At 44.2% G+C, this 21409-nt stretch overlaps 1 protein-coding gene across 5 annotated transcripts in view; it reads left to right on the top strand.

The window, feature by feature from the left end:
- smoc1 (SPARC related modular calcium binding 1) overlaps window positions 1-21409 on the top strand; it is a 230342-nt gene that overhangs the window by 60404 nt on the left and 148529 nt on the right. For 2 of the 5 annotated variants that reach the window (XM_052016854.1, XM_052016844.1), the window contains exons 6-7: window positions 11594-11683; window positions 19083-19163. The exons of 1 other annotated variant lie outside the window; for it this stretch is intronic. In XM_052016854.1, coding sequence (XP_051872814.1) covers window positions 11594-11683; window positions 19083-19163 — 171 coding nt within the window. The remainder of the gene's footprint in view (window positions 1-11593; window positions 11684-19082; window positions 19164-21409) is intronic. 2 more of the 5 variants (XM_052016872.1, XM_052016864.1) reach the window with 2 other exon arrangements.

Below are 21409 nucleotides of genomic sequence, written 5' to 3'. Positions count from 1 at the left end.
AAACTTAATTGCTGCTTTTTATCCCCCTTTTGCTTTATCGGTGGTTCTACTTTTTTTTGCACTGAAGCTCTTAATCTCAGCATCTTCATGTTTCTAAAAATTCATTTGTGTACGGTTTTATCTCTTTACAGTTTGATAAAGGCAAGGCTAAGTCTATTTGTTACCCGTGTTTTCATTTTTCGAAGTTTGTGTTGTTTAGAAATGGACTGGGAATATGTTTCGGAATTTTCACTTGTTTATCATGGTTGGTTGAGCAAACCAAAAGCAGAAGAAACAGCACAATGCGGAGAACAAAATTGAACTTGATTTCCAAAGTATAGTGGTTAAATGAATATTTCATTTACCCGTCCTCTAAGGTTTCTTCTCATCCTGCATCCCATTCCTCCTTTGTTAGGACAGGCAGGATTAGTCGACACCCTCTTACCTTGTGGCAGAAAAGTCTTCCTTGTGAGTATCAATCCTGCAGGGAGCTTTCCTTCCCTGTAACCCTACTGGAGTGGCTGGGGGGGGGGGGGGGAAGGAAGATGGGTTAGTGTTAAAAGGGGGTAAAACTGAAAGTGCCACAACACCTGCAACCCAAAGCAACCCAAAAACAGACTTCCAAAGTCTGGGCTCCATGTGCCAGGACTCTGATGCTGGACTGGAATCCGACACGTATGGACTTGGAGACAATGAGATCAGCCCTAAGGCTGAGAGTCAGTCTGGCAAGCAAGTATCGGCTCCCCTCAGAAAGCGACTGCCTCTCACCCCACATGGCTGGGAGGCACGTGAGCAGTAGTTGGATCTCCAATTTCTTCTTCTTGATGGCTTACCTCTGCTTGGTGCCAAGTGACTCAGCCAAGAAGTGAATACCATTGCATCATACATATGAGCCTCCTTTGTACCTTTTCATATCCCAACAAACCTTCCTGCTTTTTGTTCTGTTTAACAATCCTTTTGATTCCTTCCCAGTTCACCCACCTCTTGATAGCAATCAGGCCTCTGACTGAAGGACACTCATCTGGGTTCAGACACTGATGAGCAGAAACAGTCCCCCTTCTCCCCTGTTCCGGGTAGACCCACCAGGAGGTCGGTGCTCTGATTCGCTAATCTGCAAAGGGCAAGAGGAAGCCAGATAAAAACATGTGAGGGGTGGGGGGAGAAGGGTATAGAAGAACATTCTATACTTTTATTGATAGGGTGAGATGAAATGCAGCCCTGAGGAGAATAAGTGCTGGCATAGACCATCTGGGCCGAATGGCCTGTCACACCAGATGTTTTATACAACTAGGGCAGATTGTGAGATACATATTTGCTCTTCAAAGGAACAAGAGGTGGAGATTGGGACACTCTTCAGCACAGGGTGAGAGGACCTCAACATTTACTCACTGCTCAACCTTCAAAGCAAATTTCATTAGGGTTCTCAGTGCTGAGGAGTTGGAGATAAGAGGTTCTATGATGCACCGTACTCACTTGTGCTGTATGATAGTCGTTGAATTGCACTTCACAGGAGGAGGCCGTTTGGCCCATTATTCCAGTGCTGGTTCTGAGAATGAGCTATCTGATTTGGCTTGTTATCTCCTCTTCCCTAATCCCCCCGCACCTTTTCTCAGACAAGTAGGTCAACATCCAATTCCCTTTTGAAAGTTGCTTTTAAATCTGCTTCCAACATCCTTTCAGCCAGTTGTTCCAGATCATAACATTGGCCTGTGTAATATCCCCTTGGTACCCTTGGGATCTTTCATCAGTTAGCTCTGCTGTCTAGTAACCCCCTCTCTGCACCACCCACCCCCCCAACCCCTGCTGCCAGTGGAAAATGCTTCTCACCATTTAATCTATCAAAACCCCTTCGCATAATGGAACATCTTGTCCTGGCTGTGGTAATCCTGTGCCCATATTATAGCCATAGACGTTACGAGGCAATGCAGTGGCAAGGTTAAGATGGTCTGTTTTGAGCAGTATTTACACATGGAATTACAGAGCACACAGAGGCAGTGAAGAGAGGGGGCTCTTTGTTCTGTCTTCAGAATAAAAGCATTGTGCACCTCAGACAATTAACTCTTCTATTGACTGCCGTCTTTTAAAGCTGCTGCAGTTCCCCCCCCTCCCCACCCCCCCACCAACCCCTCTCTCTCCCTGTGTCTCAGGCTCTTTTCACAGTGCTAGCATACGGAACTCTGAAAAGTCAGCAATAATAGGGGTGAAGATCAACATTGTTCACATTTTAACTTTTTTTTTCTCCTTGTAACAGTGAATTTGTCAATCAGATCTGAAAGGCAGACAGAGGCTTTGAATTTTGATCGCAGGGAGCTGGAGAGCCTCCCAGCTGCATGCGTAGGCAGCCTGTGGGATGGAAAGGCCGCCAGTCACAATTGCACAGCCCACATTAGGATCTGGGTTTGCGGCAAGAGTGGGGGGTGGGTATCATCGTTGAGACAGTGCTGCTTTATCTGACTGCACCTGCAGAAAGGAGGGAGGCAACAATATTTTTTTTCCCTTCACTTCTTTTCTGAAGCTCATTAATTATACCTTGGAGCTCAAGTGAGGGACAATAAAATACATACTTCAGTAAGCGAGATTTGGCAGTGAGAGGCATGTTTGCTGTACAAGTTTCTTTTACTAGAATAACACTTTGAGTGCAGATTGTCTGATGTGCTTCTCACTGAGTTGTCAGCGCTTATTAAGGTCCGCAGTCTAAGCCCTACAACCAGTTTTGTCTTTCTCACCATTTTTGATGCCATTCATTTATCAAATTTGCATTAATTTTAATTCCAACATATTATTTCCCTGCTTTTTCTGATTCATATCCCCAGACACTCAGCTAGTGGGGTTCATTGGCTGGCAATTCAGTGGGGAAAGCTCTGGATTCCCTATTTCTCTTTTCCTTGTGGGAGTTGGGGTCAATCTACAGTGCCAGACTCCTCATTCCTGACAAGATCATTTGTGGGTCATGTCCAGTACCGCCTGGCTCGCCTGACTCTCGAGCACCATTCGCTTGAGTTTAAAATGGGGACTTGTGAACAACATGAAGGGCAGTTTAAAAAGCATCCCAGCCGTAGCTGAGCTTTAATGATGGTTAAAGTTCACTGACATAAAAATTAAAGTGAGAATTAATTCACGGCAGCCACAATGATTGAGTAACAAGGAGAGGGAACCATATTTTTATTTTGGAAACAGAATATTCTTCTAAAGACGGAATGACTACATTTAGCAAAGAATTTATTGAGGAAAGGCTACGGGGACTAAAGTGAAGGGTATGAGGCCTGGGATTAAGCCTTCAGTGTAATGAAAGCATGATGCCAACAGCATGCTGCCCTGCTAATTATAATGTTTGCAGTGTCCAGGTAGTGTTACCTGTGCTGTTTGTGCATTGTGCATTTCAGCACAGGACTAATACAGTGAGGGGCAAGTTATAGTCACCTTGCAATGCTTAAAGCTGGCCTGCACTTCTTAAAAGGGAGGTGCAGTTCGGTTGCAACAGGTGCTGGCAGTTTTCTAAGTGTGAAGCTGACTTGGGGAACCATAAAGGTAGGTCCAGTGCAGGACAGGATGGGTTCCATGGTTTTCAGACACTGTGGTGGTAATGCAAATTGGAGAGAAGTGTTGTATCCCTGCAATTCCTTGATCTTTCAAAAAATGTTATCTCCCTTGTCTTTAAATACCTCCAGTGATCTATCCTCCACAACCCTCCAGACATTCACCACTTTGAGTCACCAGGTGTGAGGGGTCTGTCACAGGGGTGGGGTGCAAGGGTTGCACTTGACCTCCACAATGAAGACTTTGATTGGGTTGGCAGTGAAAAGTGACTGGCGCATTTGTACAGTTAAATGTTTGGAGCGTGGGGAAGCCAATTACTGTTGCACAGAATAGTGGGTCTGGCACCGACTTGCCACACCCACATTTTGCAGACATTGGAGATGAGGTGGGAGGGGGGTGATGGGGAAAAGAGAGGAGCTGTGTGTGCAGTATTCAGGGATGGGTGGGGTGACTCACAAGGGGACAGCCCCATCTATTACTATGCACATTAAGGACATGCGCACGTGCATAATGTATCCCTCCAAAAGTGGTCAAATTAAAAGGGTTGCCTGCTGGGATCCATTGTTTCCAGCTTGGCTGTGGTGGGTCAGCCTCATTAGCACCGTTGGGGCTGCAGTCTCCGATAGCTGATTGTCACAGCTTCCATCGCATCATTATAGAAAGGATGTAGAAGCTTTAGAGAGGGTGCAGAGGAGATTTGTCAGGATGCTGCCTGGATTGGAGAGCATGTCTTATGAGGATAGGTTGAGTGAGCTCGGGCTTTTCTCTTTGGAGAGAAGGAGGATGAGAGGTGACTTGATAGAGGTGTACAAGATGATAAGAGGCAAAGATCGAGTGGACAGTCAGAGAATCTTTCCCAGGTCAACAATGGCTAACACGAGGGGACATAATTTTAAGGTGATTGGAGGAAGGTATAAGGGGGATGTCAGGGGTAAGTTTTTTACACAGAGAGTGGTGGGTGCGTGGAATGCACTGCCTGCAGAGGTTGTGAGGGCAGATACATTAGGGACATTTAAGAGACTCTTAGATAGTCACATGAATGATAAAGTAATAGGGGGCTATGTGGAAGGGAAGGGTTAGATAGATATTAGAGCAGGATAAAATGTCGGCACAACATTGTGGAGCGAAAAGCCTGTACTGTGCTGTAGTGTTCTATGTTCTATGTAACATGGTTGGTGACCTTCCACTGCTGCAGTGGAGCTTTAGTGCCATCAAGCAAAGTCGGCCTGCAAGGCTCACCCGCCGTAGCCATGGGGTTGCCATGTGAAAACGGTCCAGCATTCTGTGCTCGGCTGAGACAATGGCCAACGAGAGCTGTGAAACCTCTGCGGCGCATGATTCAGCTGATCTCAGAGTAAAGCAATGGGCAGGTTTTCTTTCCAGTTTTTTATGTACATGAGCATGCACTTCTGTTAGAAACATTAATCATGACATCTGCTGTCCTTCATAAGTAGCCACACATTCAATTTCACACACATTATAGTATTATCAATACTTAAGTTTCCACTAGCTGCAGATATTGACAGCACAAGTGTATTTTAAGGAAACATTTTCAAAATCACTGTCTTGCTGCTCTTCTGATCAATATATAATCATCATTGGGATAAATCATTGGTTTAGCCGTGATACCAACCGTGCAACCGAGCTGAAACATGCACGTTTATTGGATCTGCTGCAACACAAAGGGTAAGATTGTTCATATAATGGGTGTTTGGGCATTGCTTATTGAGCCCTGATGCTGTTAGTTGAGGCCTGATGGTTTGACAGGCATTTTGATTGTATGATAGTGCAAATGGGTGTCAGCTTCTTATCGTCCCATTGAGTTCAATAGAAATCAAAATGGGGAGAGATGTCAAATGGGCTGTCAGATTACTATCACACATTTTACACTTGCACAGTTAAAATTCCTCATTTTTTCTGTGCCCAGCCTACTCGTTGTGTTCATAGGACATAGAACACTACAGCACAGTACAGGCCCTTTGGCCCACGGTGTTGTGCCGACATTTTATCCTGCTCTAATATCTATTGAACCGTTCCCTCCCACATAGCCCTCCATTTCTCTATCATTCATGTGTCTCAGAGTCTCTTAAATGTCCCTAATGTATCTGCCCCCACAACTAAGTATTTCACAGAATTAGTAAAAATACAGCTGAACATTGCTTTTCAAAGTCCTCTCCAAACATTCATGGTCTCGGATTTGATTGGGGTCAGCTCATAGTCACTTTTAAGTCACCATCTGTCTGGTGGAAGTGCCAAGGAGGATGGTGATCCCTGACATGACTGAGCTCCACTCTGTTAATTGTGCTCTTTTCTCGCTCAGCAAAGAGCGGAGAACTTTGCCATTCTGTCGCTGAGCTCTCGGAGTAATGGGGAATAGCAATCCATGTTAAGTGAAGCCATTGCTACCATGAGACTCAGAAGATAATGCAGCAAATGCTGTCTCAGTTGCTCAGTCTGTAATAGCAAATCGCTGCCATGGTCCAGGACTACACCACTATATAATCCTAATGACCCAGGGCCACACATAATAGTCTAGCATTAAAGGATCTGAGCTTTTCTCTGTGCGCCTGGTCCCAACTCAGCTGCATGTTTGGTTCTCTATTGCTCATTTTTTCACTTCAGATTCAGGAAAGAGGACTAAAATACTCTAAAATTCTGTCTAATAATTAGACTTCAACAGTACTCTTTCTGTGGTGCCAATCACAGGGGAGCCAATCACTTTGCAACTCTTATAAATCATACAGTTCCACAGATTCCCAGTCAAGCAGCACATTCACTCAAAGGTTGAGAGGAAGGAGAAATGGGATATAAGTGGTTCCTCTGGTGTCTCCTGGATTCTCACCTTTCATTCAAGCCAGCTTGTGTCCCTTGCTCAGTGACCGTCATAGTCTCCCCCCGTATGGTGCGCCTCACAGAAGGGAGTGATTCGCTTTGTGGGGGAGGGTGGGATGGTGGGAGAAAGAGGAGGTAGGGAATGGGCAAGGCATCTGGACCTGGCATCTGGGCCGAGACTGTCTGAAAGCAAGGACAGTGGCCTTCATGTTTGGGCAGTATACAAATGTGCTGGGAGAAAGTGCAGTTGGTTCTCTCTCGGGGAAGCCCATGTAAATGTTTAAAAGGGGTGCACTCCTGCACTTTGGTGCCAACTTCTGTTTCCTGGGACCAAGGATGGGCTTTCGGCAGTCCTGCTGCTCTTCTGAGAACACCTGCCAATACATGAAAGTGAAAAGCAGTGAAGCCACCATTGAAAGGGGTAGAACCACCTCCCCAACCAAGATCCTTCCAAATGGCTCTGGATAAGCAAATGCCTCCGTACAACCAGGGGCAGGGAGAAGAGGGGAGAGTAAGTGGGCACCTGAGCATTTCATTTGTTTGCCTCACTTGCCACCCACCTCTCCTGAAGGGACTTAAAGGTCACTGGCATTGATTACAAAGAGCCTGGGCCTCAACTGTGGTGGCAACAGGTTGGTAAACCAGCATGAGCATCGCAGCCCAAATTTGTCCTTGCCCATGCACTTCCCAATGAGGGCTTCAGGCATGGAAGACATGGCTAATTTCTCTTTTCCCTTATTCCAGTGTCACGGTAGCCAGTGTTGGATATGAACGATTGGCACATGGACATCGCTGTGCACACTGTGTGTTTTCAGATGCAGGTGCTTGGTTATTCTTTGAGATTATGATTTTGAAGGTTGCAGGGTTTGGAGTGCAACGAGTTGCTGGTCTGTAGTTATTTATCCACCATTAAATATTGCAGAGAAAAATGATCAGAAGTGGTGAAATGCTGACTATCATGAAGCGACAGCAGGTATTGTGAGCACAATCACACACTCATTGGAATACGACATGGAAGTGCACAGCCACACAATGGAGTGTGATTCTAAACTCCACAACCGAATTAGCATTAAATGAAGTTGGAAAGTTCTCTCTATTTTGTACCACCTCCGTTTAAATCAACAAATGGACGTCTTGTGGCTTTGATTTAACAAACAGAAGTACTAATTGTCTATTTGTTGAAGGGCCTGGATTTTTTTTCCTTTTTGCAGTAGGGTAGTTGGTTTTAAGTTGTCTGTTTGCCATGAGTTGTGTCTGAATATTTCTGAACCTTCTGTTTGCCATGCCAGCTGCAGCAGTCATTTTGTGTTGATCACAACTGCTGACCCAGTTGGATGAGCTGGCTGCTATACAAATACATACTTTTGCTTGGAGTGTGAATTCCCCAGTCCCATAAATGTTGCAGGTTTCTGATGTAGTTTGTCTGCAAGCACTAGCCAAAAATGGATTATGATTACCAAGGCACTTAACTCAGTTGGTGGCCCCTCTAGTTCTTAAACAGAAAACTCTAATCACTTCATAACACAAAATTTATGCCTGAACATAAATCAGATGTTGGCTGGAATCCTTTTATATTTAAAGCATTTTGTGGGAACTTTTAAACAGAATACCTTCGTTGAAATATACAATGCAGCAATGAATCTGCTTGCAACAGTAGAATTTGGTAATATCCTAGAAATTATTTCCTTGACACGACTTTTGCAAAAGAGGTTCTTTTCCCTTTTCAAGCTATTCCTGACAACGTTGCTTGTGTAGCCTGTCCTCCGGGTAAAAACAAAGCCGGGAGTTCACCTGGCATTTCTTTAACACCCTCTTCCCTCCTCTCCAATTGGCTGCTTGCTGTGTGATGCCTGCATAGAACATAGAACATAGAACATTACAACACAGTACAGGCCCTTGGGCCTGCAGTGTTGTGCCGACATTTTATCCTGTTCTAAGATCTATCTAACCCTTCCCTCCCACATAGCCCTCCACTTTTCTATCACTCATGTGTCTAAGAATCTGTTAAATGTCCCTAATGTATCTGCCTCCACCGCTTCTGCCGGCAGTGCATTCCACGCGCCCACCGCTCTCTGTGTTTAAAAAAAAAACTTACCTCTGACACCCCCCCTATATCTTCCTCCCGTCACCCTAAAATTATACCCCCTTGTGTTAGCCATTTTCGCCCTGGGAAAATGTCTCTGAATGTCAACTTGATCTATGCCTCTTATCATCTTGTACACCTCTATCAATTCACCTTTCATCCTCCTTTGCTCCAAAGAGAAAAACCCTAGCTCAGTCAACCTATCCTCATAAGGCATACTGTACTTTCCAAACCAGGCAGCATCCTGGTAAATCTCCTCTGCACCCTCTCTAAAGCTTCCACATCCTTCTTATAATGAGCTGGCTTCCCATAATGAAGTTGGGCTCTCCTGTTGAGACAGAAGCTTGGAGAAACTGCATCCTCTTCCCACTTGTAGCTGGTTGTTTGGGCACCTCCAGGTTTACCTGGTGTACTAATTTCAGACTTGTTGCCATCTTGGTAAGTGCTACTTTCGAATCACATGAAATGGGGGCAGGTGAGGTCTTAACCCCTCCCCAGCTTGGGCAACCCAATGGCTGCAGTAAATCTGCATCTACTTGCACATATATTGCTTCTAATACTTGGTGTGGAAGTACTTGTTGGATGCTCTCAGCAGGTCAGGCAGAACCTGTGACAAAGAAAACAGAATTAATGTTTCATGTCTGAGACCCTTCATCGGAGCTAGGAAAGTTCTGATGAAGGGTCTTCAACCTGAAACATTAACTTTGCTTTACTCTCCTCAGATGCTGCCTGCTCTGCTGGGTGTTTCCAGCATTTTCTCTTTTTATTTCAGACACCCAGCATCTGCAGTTTTTTTTCTGATCTTTCTGCTGCATTTTTGTTGCCAAACCGAAAACCCACTCGACTGCCTGAAGACTAAACAGTAAGGCGAGAGATAATACATCCCAGAATAGGCATAAGGTGTTTCTACACTGACTCAATTGAGCAATCACCCAGCAAGTGGCAGTGCTGAATAGCATGAGTTAAGGGTAGTTCTCGGGGAGTGGAGCTTGTGTTAAAGGATGGAATTTTGCGGATGAATAACAACAGGCTTTTTCAGCGGATCAGGAGATGGGAATTCCCTGATCCATGCACCCATCTGTGGTTTACTCTGCAGCCATCACACAGGACTCTCTGCAATTTTAATGGCTTATGTGGAGTACCCTGCAACTCACAAGCTGTGTGTGTATGTCGGGATGGCAGAAACACAGCGGGAACTCATCACCTTGGGAAGGAGCTGGATTTTAAAAAGACCTGAGAAGTCTATGGTGCTGATTAAAGTGAGCCGGGAATGGCTGCGGTAAAGCAGGTGATGGCAAATCCACAGACAGCTTTGTGTCCCTCCTGAGTTACCTTTTTGAAGCTGATGGAAATAAAAATCAAGAGGTGGAAATGTCATTCGTTGCCATTGCATGGTGTTAAATTATCCCACTGGCACCCCTTGCAGTATTATTTCATATTTCATTCATTTGTTTGGCAATTGTCTTTTTCTTTAAAAAAACAATGTTTTTATATTTCCATTTGGGAGCAGGAATCAGCAACTTGGCCCCTCGAGCCTGCTCAGCCATTCATTGTGGTCACGTCTGGTCCAATTTTATTCCTCTTGATATATAAGATATTTATTTATTAGTCACATGTACATCGAAACACACAGTGAAATGCGTCTTTTTGCATTACTGAGAATGTGCTGGGGGCAGCCCGTAAGTATCGCCACTCTTCCCGTGCCAACAGAGCATGCCCACAGTTCCTAACCCGTACGTCTTCGGATGTGGGAGGAAACCCGAGCACCTGGAGGAAACCCACACAGACACACAGGAAGAACGTACAAGCTCCTTATAGACAGCGGCGGGAATTGAACCCGGGTTGCTGGCACTGTAAAAGCGTTACACTAACTGTTACACTACTGTGCCACCCATTCTCCTGTCTTAGGTTTTTCAAGCCAGAGCCCTCTCTGACCCCACTTCCACCTTGGTGCTGATGTGGGAGGGTGAAGGCAGTGGCCTCTGGTTCACCTGGATTCTCCTCTGACTGGCAGTGGGCAAGTATTGGTTGGAAGCTGTCACATTTGAGGCTCATCTTGTCTATTCCCACTAATTTATGGCCTCTATCATAGTGGTCACTGTATTGGGAAATAGAGTCACTGGCTCTAGCTGGACATATATCTGGAGGTTTCATCGTGTGATCTTGCAACTTCCAACTGGCTACTCAATATTTTTTATAATTCATAAGCTAAACTTTTCAAGGAAAATGAGTTAATGCCTTTATTTAAATACCTGTGTCATTTTCTTCCTGGATTGCTTGGAGTGGTGTTCAGGAGATTAAAATTTGATTTTCTGTTGGCTCTGGGATAATCCTGGAACACTGGTAACCCTTTACGTGATCCAACGGCTGAAGATGAAACTTGCTAAGTTGCTTCAGGTGGGATTGACGTGGTCTGCTTGAGCTGCAGATTGTACCATGGGGAGAGGGATTCCTTACCACTTCGGAGCAGGAATAGCCTTCCTATGGTCTGGTTTCACAAAGGTACCCTTACCCACAAAACTAATGGGAAAAGAATCTGCCACCATCAAGGGTAGCTTTACTGTAAGGGGTTTCCTCACAAACTGAATCCTCAGTTTGACTGGATCATAGTCATCGCCAGAAGACCAGAATGCTTCATCCACCATCAAAGTGTGGCAACCCGAGTATCTGTTGGAAGACACGAAGGAATTGAACCCCTAACCCCTTCAGCCTGAATTTGGTTTAAAGGTCAGAACTTCTGTCTTGCGCTGACCAACTATTTATTCATATCAACAAAAGCAGTTAAATTAAGTTGAAAGGTTGTTCCTTCAAGTTCCAGTGTGCTCCAGTCTGAATTTATTTTTAGGTGGTTTTGATTCTTGTTTAGAGTGGCATAATGAGATGTTTTCTTCATCTATATTTCAATCTCCATCTTGTATAATGCATGTTCTGTGTCTGTCTCACTGTCCCTATAATCGGCTGACTCTGGGAAGTGTTTTGTGTTGTTCTGCATGTGTTTCCTGAGATGATTCTCTGTCCTGGCTTTCTGTATACCGCGCGCTTCCTCTCTCTGTTGGTTTAGTTCTTTTCTTTCTGTTCTGTTCACCAAGTGGCCGGGCCATGTGCAAATCCCATCATTCAATAGTGCTGGAGAGTAGATAGTATTTACCTCAATAATGGTAGTTTCTTTTCAATTCTTTCTAACGCTGAACTCAGAAGACGTCTCGAAGCCCACGCCAACCGCGGAAACCCAGCCGGTGTTTGACGGAGACGGTGAGTTGGTTTTTGACCATCTTTTTCTGACCTGGTGTTTTTTTATTGATGTTTGATGGGGAGGGGGGCAGAGTATTGGTAACCATCATATGTTTCTTTCTGAGAAACCATTTCTTCTTTCAATGGGGAAAGAAAATTGAAATTGATTTACAGCTTGGGCGAATTTCAATCTTGGAGGATAGTATCAAGTTGAACAATATTATATCAGTGATTAATTTCTCCCTGTTTCTGTTGTTGATCTAATAGCATTAGCTTTACATCACCTGGGGTAGCACAGGCGCACAGCTAGCAGAGCTGCTGCCTCACAGCTCCAGCGAGCTGGGTTTGGTCCTGACCTCTGGTATTGTACATGTGGAATTTCCACCTTCTCCCTGTGATGTCATAGACTTCCCCCAGGTGTCCCAGTGCCCTGGTAGGTTAGTTGGCTGCTATAAGTTACTTCTGGTGTAGTGGCTGGCAGGAGGATGGGGTGGGAGAGGATGGGGGAGGAATTGAAGGCTATGAAGGGAGAATAAAGTGGTGTTAGTGTGCTTGGTGGTCAGTGAGACCTCAGTGGACTGAAGGGCCTGTTGCCGTGCTGTATGACTCTGGCTTTGTGTCTCTATCTCTCAATGTCCTTCCCTTTGATGAATGATGTACAGTTTTAGAATTGCTGTCACATTGACCATCATCTTAAAGCTGTGATAGTAGGGTTTTAAGTAGCCAGAGTGGTGTTTTCTTTGACCAATATGGCACTGTGTGGGAGGTATACTTCTGAAGCCTTGAGTGAATCGTGTACAAATGGGCATCCCATGACGTAGAGGTAAGAGGTCGAAGTCTCACCTTGTGCAAAACTATGAAGTGAGGGACACTGATGTTATGATAGGATTTTATTTTTAAGTAACTCAGCATGGTACTGGTTCTTAATGCTTGTTCCTTGTAATAGGCAAGGTTCCATGCCAGATATGTAAAATAAAAGGGAAACAATGAAATGGGTGGAAAGAAAGAAAGAAGTCAAAGTAATGGTCGCAGTGAAAGATGCCTCTAATTGCTGTTTTGTGCCATGAAACTATTAATTAATGGCGCAGACCACCTTCAAATATTGTGGACTTGGCTGAAAAGAGCAGGGGGTAATGGGGTAACCTCCTCTCTGGTGCCAGGGCTCGAGGGATTGGTACTGCGCATACTTCATTTGACTCGCATATCCAAGCAGAGTGTCTTTTGCTCACTCCCCCGCCTTACAGAATGGCTACTTTCTATAGCAAATTCAATATTAAAAGTAAATGAGGTGAATCCAACTCACTCACAAGAACCATTAACCGCACAATAAGTTTCCCAGGTCGTGCGGGTGAAATGTTGGACAGGGGGGTAGATTGTACAGTGAGTGTTGCTCAGGCACAAAATCAATGTTCGGCCTTTACATAAGTTCTGTCCTGTTTCATTTAAGTGAAGTTGCACTACCTAAAAAAGCTTTGCATTCAATGTTGAACTTTAGTGATCAGAACACTTGGACTTGTCTTTGGAAGGATATAGAGGAGGTTGGGAGAAAAAGAGGTAAAAATTAAATGTGAGCAGCTTATGTCATAAAAATGAACTCAGGGAATCAGGAGCAGGACCTACTTGGCCCCTCAAGCCTGTCCACTCATTCAATGTGATTATGGCTGATCTGTTCCAGGACTCATCTCCTCTTCTGTGCCAGTTCCGCATGGTTCCTATTCAATAACATAAAGCACGAACAACTCAGACGAATTCCCCACTAGCCTTCTGGCTTAGCTATAATAGACTGGTGCTTTCTTATTACAGCCTGATCATTTCATTTTCCAGTGCTTCAGCCAATCCTATAACTTGTTATACTTCTGCCAGAACCAGTGGAGGCGTGGTTTCCACGATGACTTTATGATCAGTGTTGAACGAGTCCCTAACGTTCCCAATCTCTGGACTTCCAGCATTCTGGCCAATAGATATTGCAGCTGAACATTTCCAGTGTCAACCCTTCCCCCTCCACTTGGCATTTCCCTAACCCACCGGCTACCATATTCACATTTTTTTTTAGTCAGCGGTGAAATTAAACCTTTTGATACTGAGAGCTTAGCATCAAGATTTAGTTTCGCTATTGATTAAACAAACAATTGGGCATTCACTCTGTGAATGGGTGTGATCTCCCAGCATTTCTCCCATCTCTACGTGCTGGCTTACGGTCAGCTCAGGGGAGGTCAGTGCAAATCAGAAGTCTGTCAGCAGGAAGAAAAAGAAGCTGCAGATTTGAACCTCGGGCCAAGAAGGCAGAATAATGAATTCGCAAGTCTAAGTCTCGTTGAGATATGTGTGTCTGAGTGAGGTTCTGTTAAAGCGGATTAAACTGCCGATTCAGGAGGCTGGAACCCCTGTAGGATATGTTAGCAACCAAAAAGAATTACAGTTGAAATTTACTAGGGGATCACAGTGTCCCAGGATGTAAGGGTGGCGAGGTTGGGTTGGTGTGTAGGGGCGAGTTAGTGAATTCATTGTCCCAACATCACTGCCAAACACAATCAGTTTTATGAGTCCCCCACATGTCTAATAATCAGCTTCTGCAGCCCCTGCAAAGTATTGACAACTTAAAATTTATTTTAAGCAGCATCTAATGGTGTGGTTTGGACATGTGAATTTTGAGGTCAACTGAATAACTTCTGTTGGGAACATTATTGACCAAAAGGTTTTGTGCAGTCTGCAGCTCTGCATTTCACTGTGCTAGAGATGGAGGCAGATCCATTGGTGTTTCCCATTAAAAGAAATAAATGGCATTGACTCTGTGCTGGGAACAAATCTCTGCTGGCATGGTGTAGACAGTCGGTTGTGGCCCAAACGTTGGCCATGACAATTAGTGTTGATAGTCTACGTAAGAACTTAACAAATGGGAGTAGAGCAAGCCATCTGGACTTGTCACCATTCATCAAAATCGTGGCTGATCTTCTACATCATTTTCTAGCACTGTCCATTTAGCACTCAATTCTCTTAATACCCAGAAATCTATCAGTCTCTGTTTTGAACAAACCCAATGACTGAGGCCTCACAGCCCTCCTGGGTCAAGAGTCCCAAACGTTCATAACCTTCTGAATGAAGATAATTCTCCTCATCTCAATTTTAAGTGGCTTACCTCTTATTCTCAAAGTGCACTGTGGTCCAACACTCCTCAGTCAGGGGAAACATCCTCCCTGCATCTTGCCTGTCAGACCCTTTAAGAATGCTATAAGTTTTGATGAGATCGCCCCTTACCCTTCTAAACTCTAGAGAATACAATACCAGTCCACTCAATCCCTCCTCATACGGCAAACTCACCATTCCTGGAATCTATTTTTGCTATAGTCCCTCTACGGCAAGAACATCTTCAGATAAGGAGACCAAAACTTTACACAAAACTCCGGGTATGGTCTCACCAAGATCCGATGCAATTGTAATAAGACTTCTTTATTCCCCTTTTGTAATGAAGGCTAAACTGGACAAAGAGGAGAGAGGGAAGGCGAAAGGATTACATTTGAGAAAACATAAGCAACATGATGAGGTGTACAGTCTTCTAAGGGAAAAACCTCTGTGGTTCAAAAACTATGATGGAGTTGTTTTGTTTAAATAAAAGATGGGAACAATCCACAGTGGTAGAGTAATATGGTAGAAGTCAGCACTGTTGCAGAAAAATATTCTGCCAAGTTTCAGTTAATAATGTCTCTGAATTTAATGAGCTCTTAGAATACTGTGTTTAGTTTAAAAAAGATTGTTATTCTTGCCCACATTGCACTTTCCTAATGTAATGCAATATAGACATTATACACACTCACTTAACTGGCATGGTGTTAGAAAGCATACAGTGACATAAATTCACATAAAACAGGAGCAATTAGGATTTGATCCTCAGTTTCCAATAATGCTGATAATCTCTAACAAGGCTGTGGTGGAAATGTTGGTACTGACCTTCAGATCACTGGGATGGGGAAAATTCATCTGAATGTTTTCTGCTCTGGATTGGTTTCCAGTGATGTTGGCAGCATGTGTATGTATATATATATATATTTATGTATATATGTGTACACACACACACACACACACACACACACACACACACACATATATATATATATATATATATATATATATATATATATATACACACACACACACACTGTATGTGTGTGGGTGGGGAAGAAGTGTGTGTATGCCTGTGTGTCCATAGTATGTGTGGCACACACTGTGTCTGTCTTTATGTATATATATGTGTGTGTGTGTGTCTATGTGAGTGTGTGTGTCTGTTTGTGTGTGTGTGTGTGTCTGTATGTCTGTCTGTGTGAGTCTCCGTATGTCTGTCTGTGTCTGTCTGTCTTTATGTTTGTGTGTGGGTGTCTCTGTATGTCTGTGTGTGTCAGTCTGTCTTAATGTGTGCGTGTGCATGTGTTTGTGTGTGTATGTCTCTATATGTCTGTGTGTGTGTGTGTCTGTCTTTCTGTGTGTGTGTGTGTGTGTTTGTGTGGCTTAATACCCTTGTGGTTGGTGAGCCTGCTGACACTGACCAGTGAGTTATGGCAGAACAGAATTTAATCTGAGTCAATGCCTTCAGTGGGGGAGAAGAGAGGGCTGCTAGAAAAAAAACCTTGTTTTTGAAATTGAGCGCTACTTTTGACCCTGAGCTGGTGCTGGATGCCTGACCATCCACCCACGACACAGGGACGCAGAGGGCTGTGGAGGAGTAGCTTTGTTTCCCAGACTCTGCTTCTGTTTGATCTCCCAATAAGTGTTTTTGTTTCAAATTCCCCTTGAATAATTTACTTTCTCTGTCCATGGGAAAGTTATGCAGGCATCTGGGGCGGCACTGCTCCCAGCCTGGCCACGGTAAGTGTTGTCAGACACCTGGACACGGATTTAAATGTGCTGCTCTTGACTGCAGAATTAAGGCTATGATTAATGGAGCTCTGCACATCATCAAAGTGTCACGTGTACAGACCCTGTGACAAGTGAACCTCGAGATGAGTGGAGGAGTTCTACAAGTCAGTGAAACAGGGACAGATGCTTGGGGAATTATTGCTTTTGACAACAAGTGGATAACAACAGTCACAACTTGTGTATTCTGCAACACGTCTCACAGATTGCTTTACAATGTTCCCATTGTAGTTCATTTTTAAATGGCCTTCATCCCATTCCCCATTTGAAACGTCCATCAGTTAAGGTACTGAGCTGGAGTCAGTGTTGTGGAGAATTTTAATTGATACAACTTGCAATGATTTGGATCCTTTTGCTGCCTCTGGGTAGATCTTGGCTGGGTGGAGCACTTGAGTTGTTCAGGTTTACAGAAAGGGACCTATGTTTTCTTGCAGAAAATAAAGCCCTTATTTGCCCAATACAGGCACACCCTTACCCAGTTGAGGAGATTGGTGAAGATAACTGGAGTGATGTTGGTGAAGAATATTGTGGGGTAGAACTAGCGACAGTAGCAACCAGTACAGCCATTGTTACTCACTTGTCTCATCACTTAGCTGATGTGGGAGCGAGATGTGGACAGCCAACCTTGCATCCCTTTTATTACTTAGAGTGAGAACTCAACACGTATCTTTTTATTTGCATTACCTCCCAAAGTCACTGTTGGGGATACTCCCTCAGTCCGTAATTTGAAGTTGAGACTTTCCCTTGGTGCTGGGCACCCACCTGTCGAAGGGGCTGCATGTTGTACTTAACTTCTGAAATTTAGTTCCTTTAAACTTGATGCAGCCATATTTTGGAAGCTAGTCATAGCCCCTTCCATATGGCATGTTAGTGCAAAGGCAAATTTTAACCCTATTGATCTTTTGGTTATTTATTTTGTCTCTAATACAAAGCAGGGGGTCTTTGAAGTACCCGTACATGGTTGTTTTTTTTCGAATTCACTTTATTAAATCTCTTAGAAATACTATTGTGTGGCACAATGTTTGTGCGTGCCAGGTGAAAGAATCTTATCAAATACCCAACTTTAAATTTGATTGGGTACTCAGTTTGCTCGCAGTGCAGAGACTACATCTGGGTCCTCTATCCATGTGACCTGCATATTGAGTGCATAGAGCGAAACTTAATGCTGTGGAATGCTCGTTTTGACCTCGCTCGTGTACAACTGTGTCAGGCAAATGGCAATGGCCTTGCACACTGGAGTATTGGAGCATTGTGTCCTGCTTCAGGGCTACTTAAAGGGCCTGACCCTTGTATGTAAGGCTGCACGGTGGGTCTGAGACACCCATCTCCTTTAAGTGTTCTTTCTTAGAGATTGCATGGTAGCGTAGCGGTTAGCGCAATGCTATTACAGCACCAGCGATCAGGGTTCGATTCCTGTCGCTGTCTGTAAGGAGTTTGTAGGTTCTCCCGTGTCTGCGTGGGTTTCCTCTGGGTGCTCCGGTTTCCTCCCACATTCTAAAGACGTACGGGTAGGTTAATTTGGGGTTTAAAATGGGCAGCGCAGACTCGTTGGGCCGGAAGGGCCTGTTACCATGCTGTAAATAAAATTTAAAAAAATTAATTAATCTCATCTCCATGGCTGTTCTCATGCCCCAGTGTAGGTTAGAATCTCACTGCCAGAGAGGCCTTGCACAAAACTAGCTAATCCCAAGTGACACTGCTTTAATGCATCTTTTCAGCTGCATTGCAAATTCTTGGCCCTGATCTTTGCCTCAGAGAGATTGCATTGAGAGGCAGGAGCAGGTAAAGGAAACAAGCAAGTGATGCACAATTTGTCTGAAGATGTGCAGACCAGCTTTGGATGGGATCCTTTGTTTCCAGCACATTTCCTTTGTGCTGAAGATCAGTTTTATAAAAAGATATTAGATTAACAAAGTTTACAATAGACTCTGTTATACTTTTTTTTACTGTAATTTTATAGGGGTAGGAATCCATGTGCTAAATGCCTTAACTAAGCAATAAACTTAGTAAACCAAATTACACACTACCACCCATTAAACGAATTTTGGGACAATTATTCAGTGCACAATCCTGAACCAGTTCTCCTCAAGTCACTCTTCTATTTGATGTGCTGGTTATCTCAATTTACATAAATGTTCACCTGGAGAATGCAGAATGTTTAGTGATTTAGTTCTTCACGTATTCCCCCTTAAGAACGTCCCCCTGCTTGATACTGTGTGCTCAGAAGGCCCCAAGTTTGTAAGTACATGTTACTTTATCAGGCCCTAGTCAAGCTAGACACCAGTTGGCTTCAACACCCTGGTGACAAGGGTCATAATGGCATGCTTGTGCACAATGAGTCTCTAATTACCAGGAAGCTTTATCACTTTCTGATTTAACAGACTGCAGATTAGGCTTAACTCTGATTGAAAGTTGAATCAAATGACATTTTAAATTTCTGATGGTAAATAATTTAAAAGATGAATTTCCAGGACAGCAGCTCAAGTGTAAACGACTTTATTTTGTTCTGTTTCAGAGATTACAGCGCCGACCCTTTGGATAAAGCAATTAGTTAGTAAAGACTCCAAGCATAATGGCTCCAGCATGAGGATTCTAGGTAAGTGAAACTTCCTAAAAAACATAGGTGGCAGAATCTCTTAGTTATCTTAGCAAGCCGTCACTGATGCTTAGCTAAGGAAAGAGATTATTCATGAGAGGAACAATTTTTTTCATATTTTAAAAGCAAAATGCTGCAGAGGCTGAAAATCTCAAATATGAAATGCTGGTGATACTTAGTCAGTGAGGCAACGTCTGTCGAGAGAGCAAAGTCAGTGCTTGTGGATCAGTGACCTTTCATCAGAACTAGGCCCCTCTAAAGAAGCTGCTTGATCTGGAGAGTGTTCCCAGCATTTTCTGCTGTTAACAAACCTGGACTGGGAAGTGGTTGAAGATTGCAGAACACATACTAAGGGTTACCTCACTGTTATAGGGGTCAGGGTGGGGGACAGTTACACATTGTGAAGCTCTTTCTGGTCTGGAGTAGGGTTAGCTGTCTGAGATTGTCACCTGGGACTGCTGTCAATGGCAACTGGGACATCATCGCCACTTTACAACTTGTAAACTTGCTGCAAGATGAATCCTTTCTTGCTGGGACAGTTGTTAAGCAGAATTGCCATGTAAATTTTATATTTCTTCCATCGAGGTAAACACAGGATAATGTTTTCTCTTGAATACATAAGTGACTCTGCGTGTAAAGGATGGCTTGACTATGCTGGCTCTATTGCCTAAACTGCTGACATAGTAGAGCCTCTTTAGGGTGATTGGGAGAGATTGAGGAAGGAGGGAGGAGGTTTGTGTCATTAGTCAGTAGGGCCTGTTTCTTTGCAGTGCATTATATGGTAGTCTGGTGACTCTGGTATCCAGATGTTTGGACTATTGATCTGGATGGATGAGGTTGAATCCTATCATTGCAATTTCCAGGTGACGGAGAAGGAGGCCAATTCGGCCCATCAAGTCTACGCCAGCCCATAGAGTAATCCCATTCCCCCACTAATTTTCCCTGTAATCTCTTCTCCACATATCAACTTCCTCCTCGCCCCACCTACACACTAGGGGCAATTTATAGCAGCCAATTGACCTGCCAAACCAACACCTTTTTGGGATGTGGGAGGAAACTGAGGCACCCTGAGGAAACCCACACGGTCACAAGGAGAACGTGAAAGCACCACACAGACAGCACCCAAGGACAGGATTGAACCTGGGTCTCTGGCACTGTGAGGCAGCTGCTCTTCCAGCTGCACCAGTGCGCCGCACTGTGAGGGATTTAGATTCAAGTTAAGTAAATTTGGAATAATTTCAGTGATCTTAAAACTGATGGATTGTTCTTTAAAAACCCATCTGGTTTGCCCAATCTGGCTCGTACTTTCATATTTTCTCATGACATCATTTGGCCCATCAAGTCTATGCTGGCTCTCAGAGTAACCTCAGCAGTCCTGTCCCCAGGTTGTTCAAGAGCAAAATCAGAATGTATTTTTTCCACACAAAAGATGACAGACATCTGGACCTGTGCCAAACTGGGTTTGGACGTTGGTGCAAGAGTGAGGAAAGTAGATTTTTTTGGTAGGTTAGGTTCAGGGGGCACAGGAATACGGAGCAAAGTGGGTGAATAGAGCTGAGGTACAGCTGGGGCATGTGCTACTGGAATGATGGGACAATGATGGGACACGTGGAATGGCCCTCTCCTGTCCGAATCCCCATCACATCCTCTTCAGTGAATGATGCCAACGGTTGAAGATCTTTGAGTTTTACCGTCGTGAAGATAACATTTCAACTGGGACCAAAATTCCATTGTAGCAGTTTGTCAGCCTCTATGTGGTAGCACTGTGTGTGAAGTCATGCTGCACTATAAATGGCAAGGGCAGCCGACTTGAGCGTAGCTGGGACCCAAAATCTGCAATGAGATAATGACTGGATAACATATTTCAATGATGTTGGTACAAGGTTACCCAGCAAGAGCCAAATGTCTATTACATCACACACCAAATGTGCTGGAGGAACTCGGCAGGTCAGGCAACATGTGCTTCTCTCCCTCCCCTTCTCCTGACCTTCTTATTCTGGCTTCTGCCCTCTGCCTTTCCAGTCCTGAGGAAGGGTCTCGACCCAAAACGTTGACTGTTTATTTCCCTCCGTCGATGCTGCCTGACCTGCTGTGTTCCTCCAACACTTTTTAGGTATTGCTCCAGATTCCAGCTTCTGCAGAATCTCTTGTGCCCAACGTCTTATTACATCCACCTGAGAGGGAAATGGATACCTGTTTCACAGTCCCGTCCACTAGCGCAGTGTTTCACGCGTACTACTTTGGAA

The sequence above is a fragment of the Pristis pectinata genome, chromosome 1, assembly GCF_009764475.1.
Source record: "Pristis pectinata isolate sPriPec2 chromosome 1, sPriPec2.1.pri, whole genome shotgun sequence".
NCBI classification, from domain to species: domain Eukaryota; kingdom Metazoa; phylum Chordata; class Chondrichthyes; order Rhinopristiformes; family Pristidae; genus Pristis; species Pristis pectinata.
Note: the sequence above shows the minus strand (reverse complement) of the source record. Positions and strands in the feature narration are given on the sequence as shown.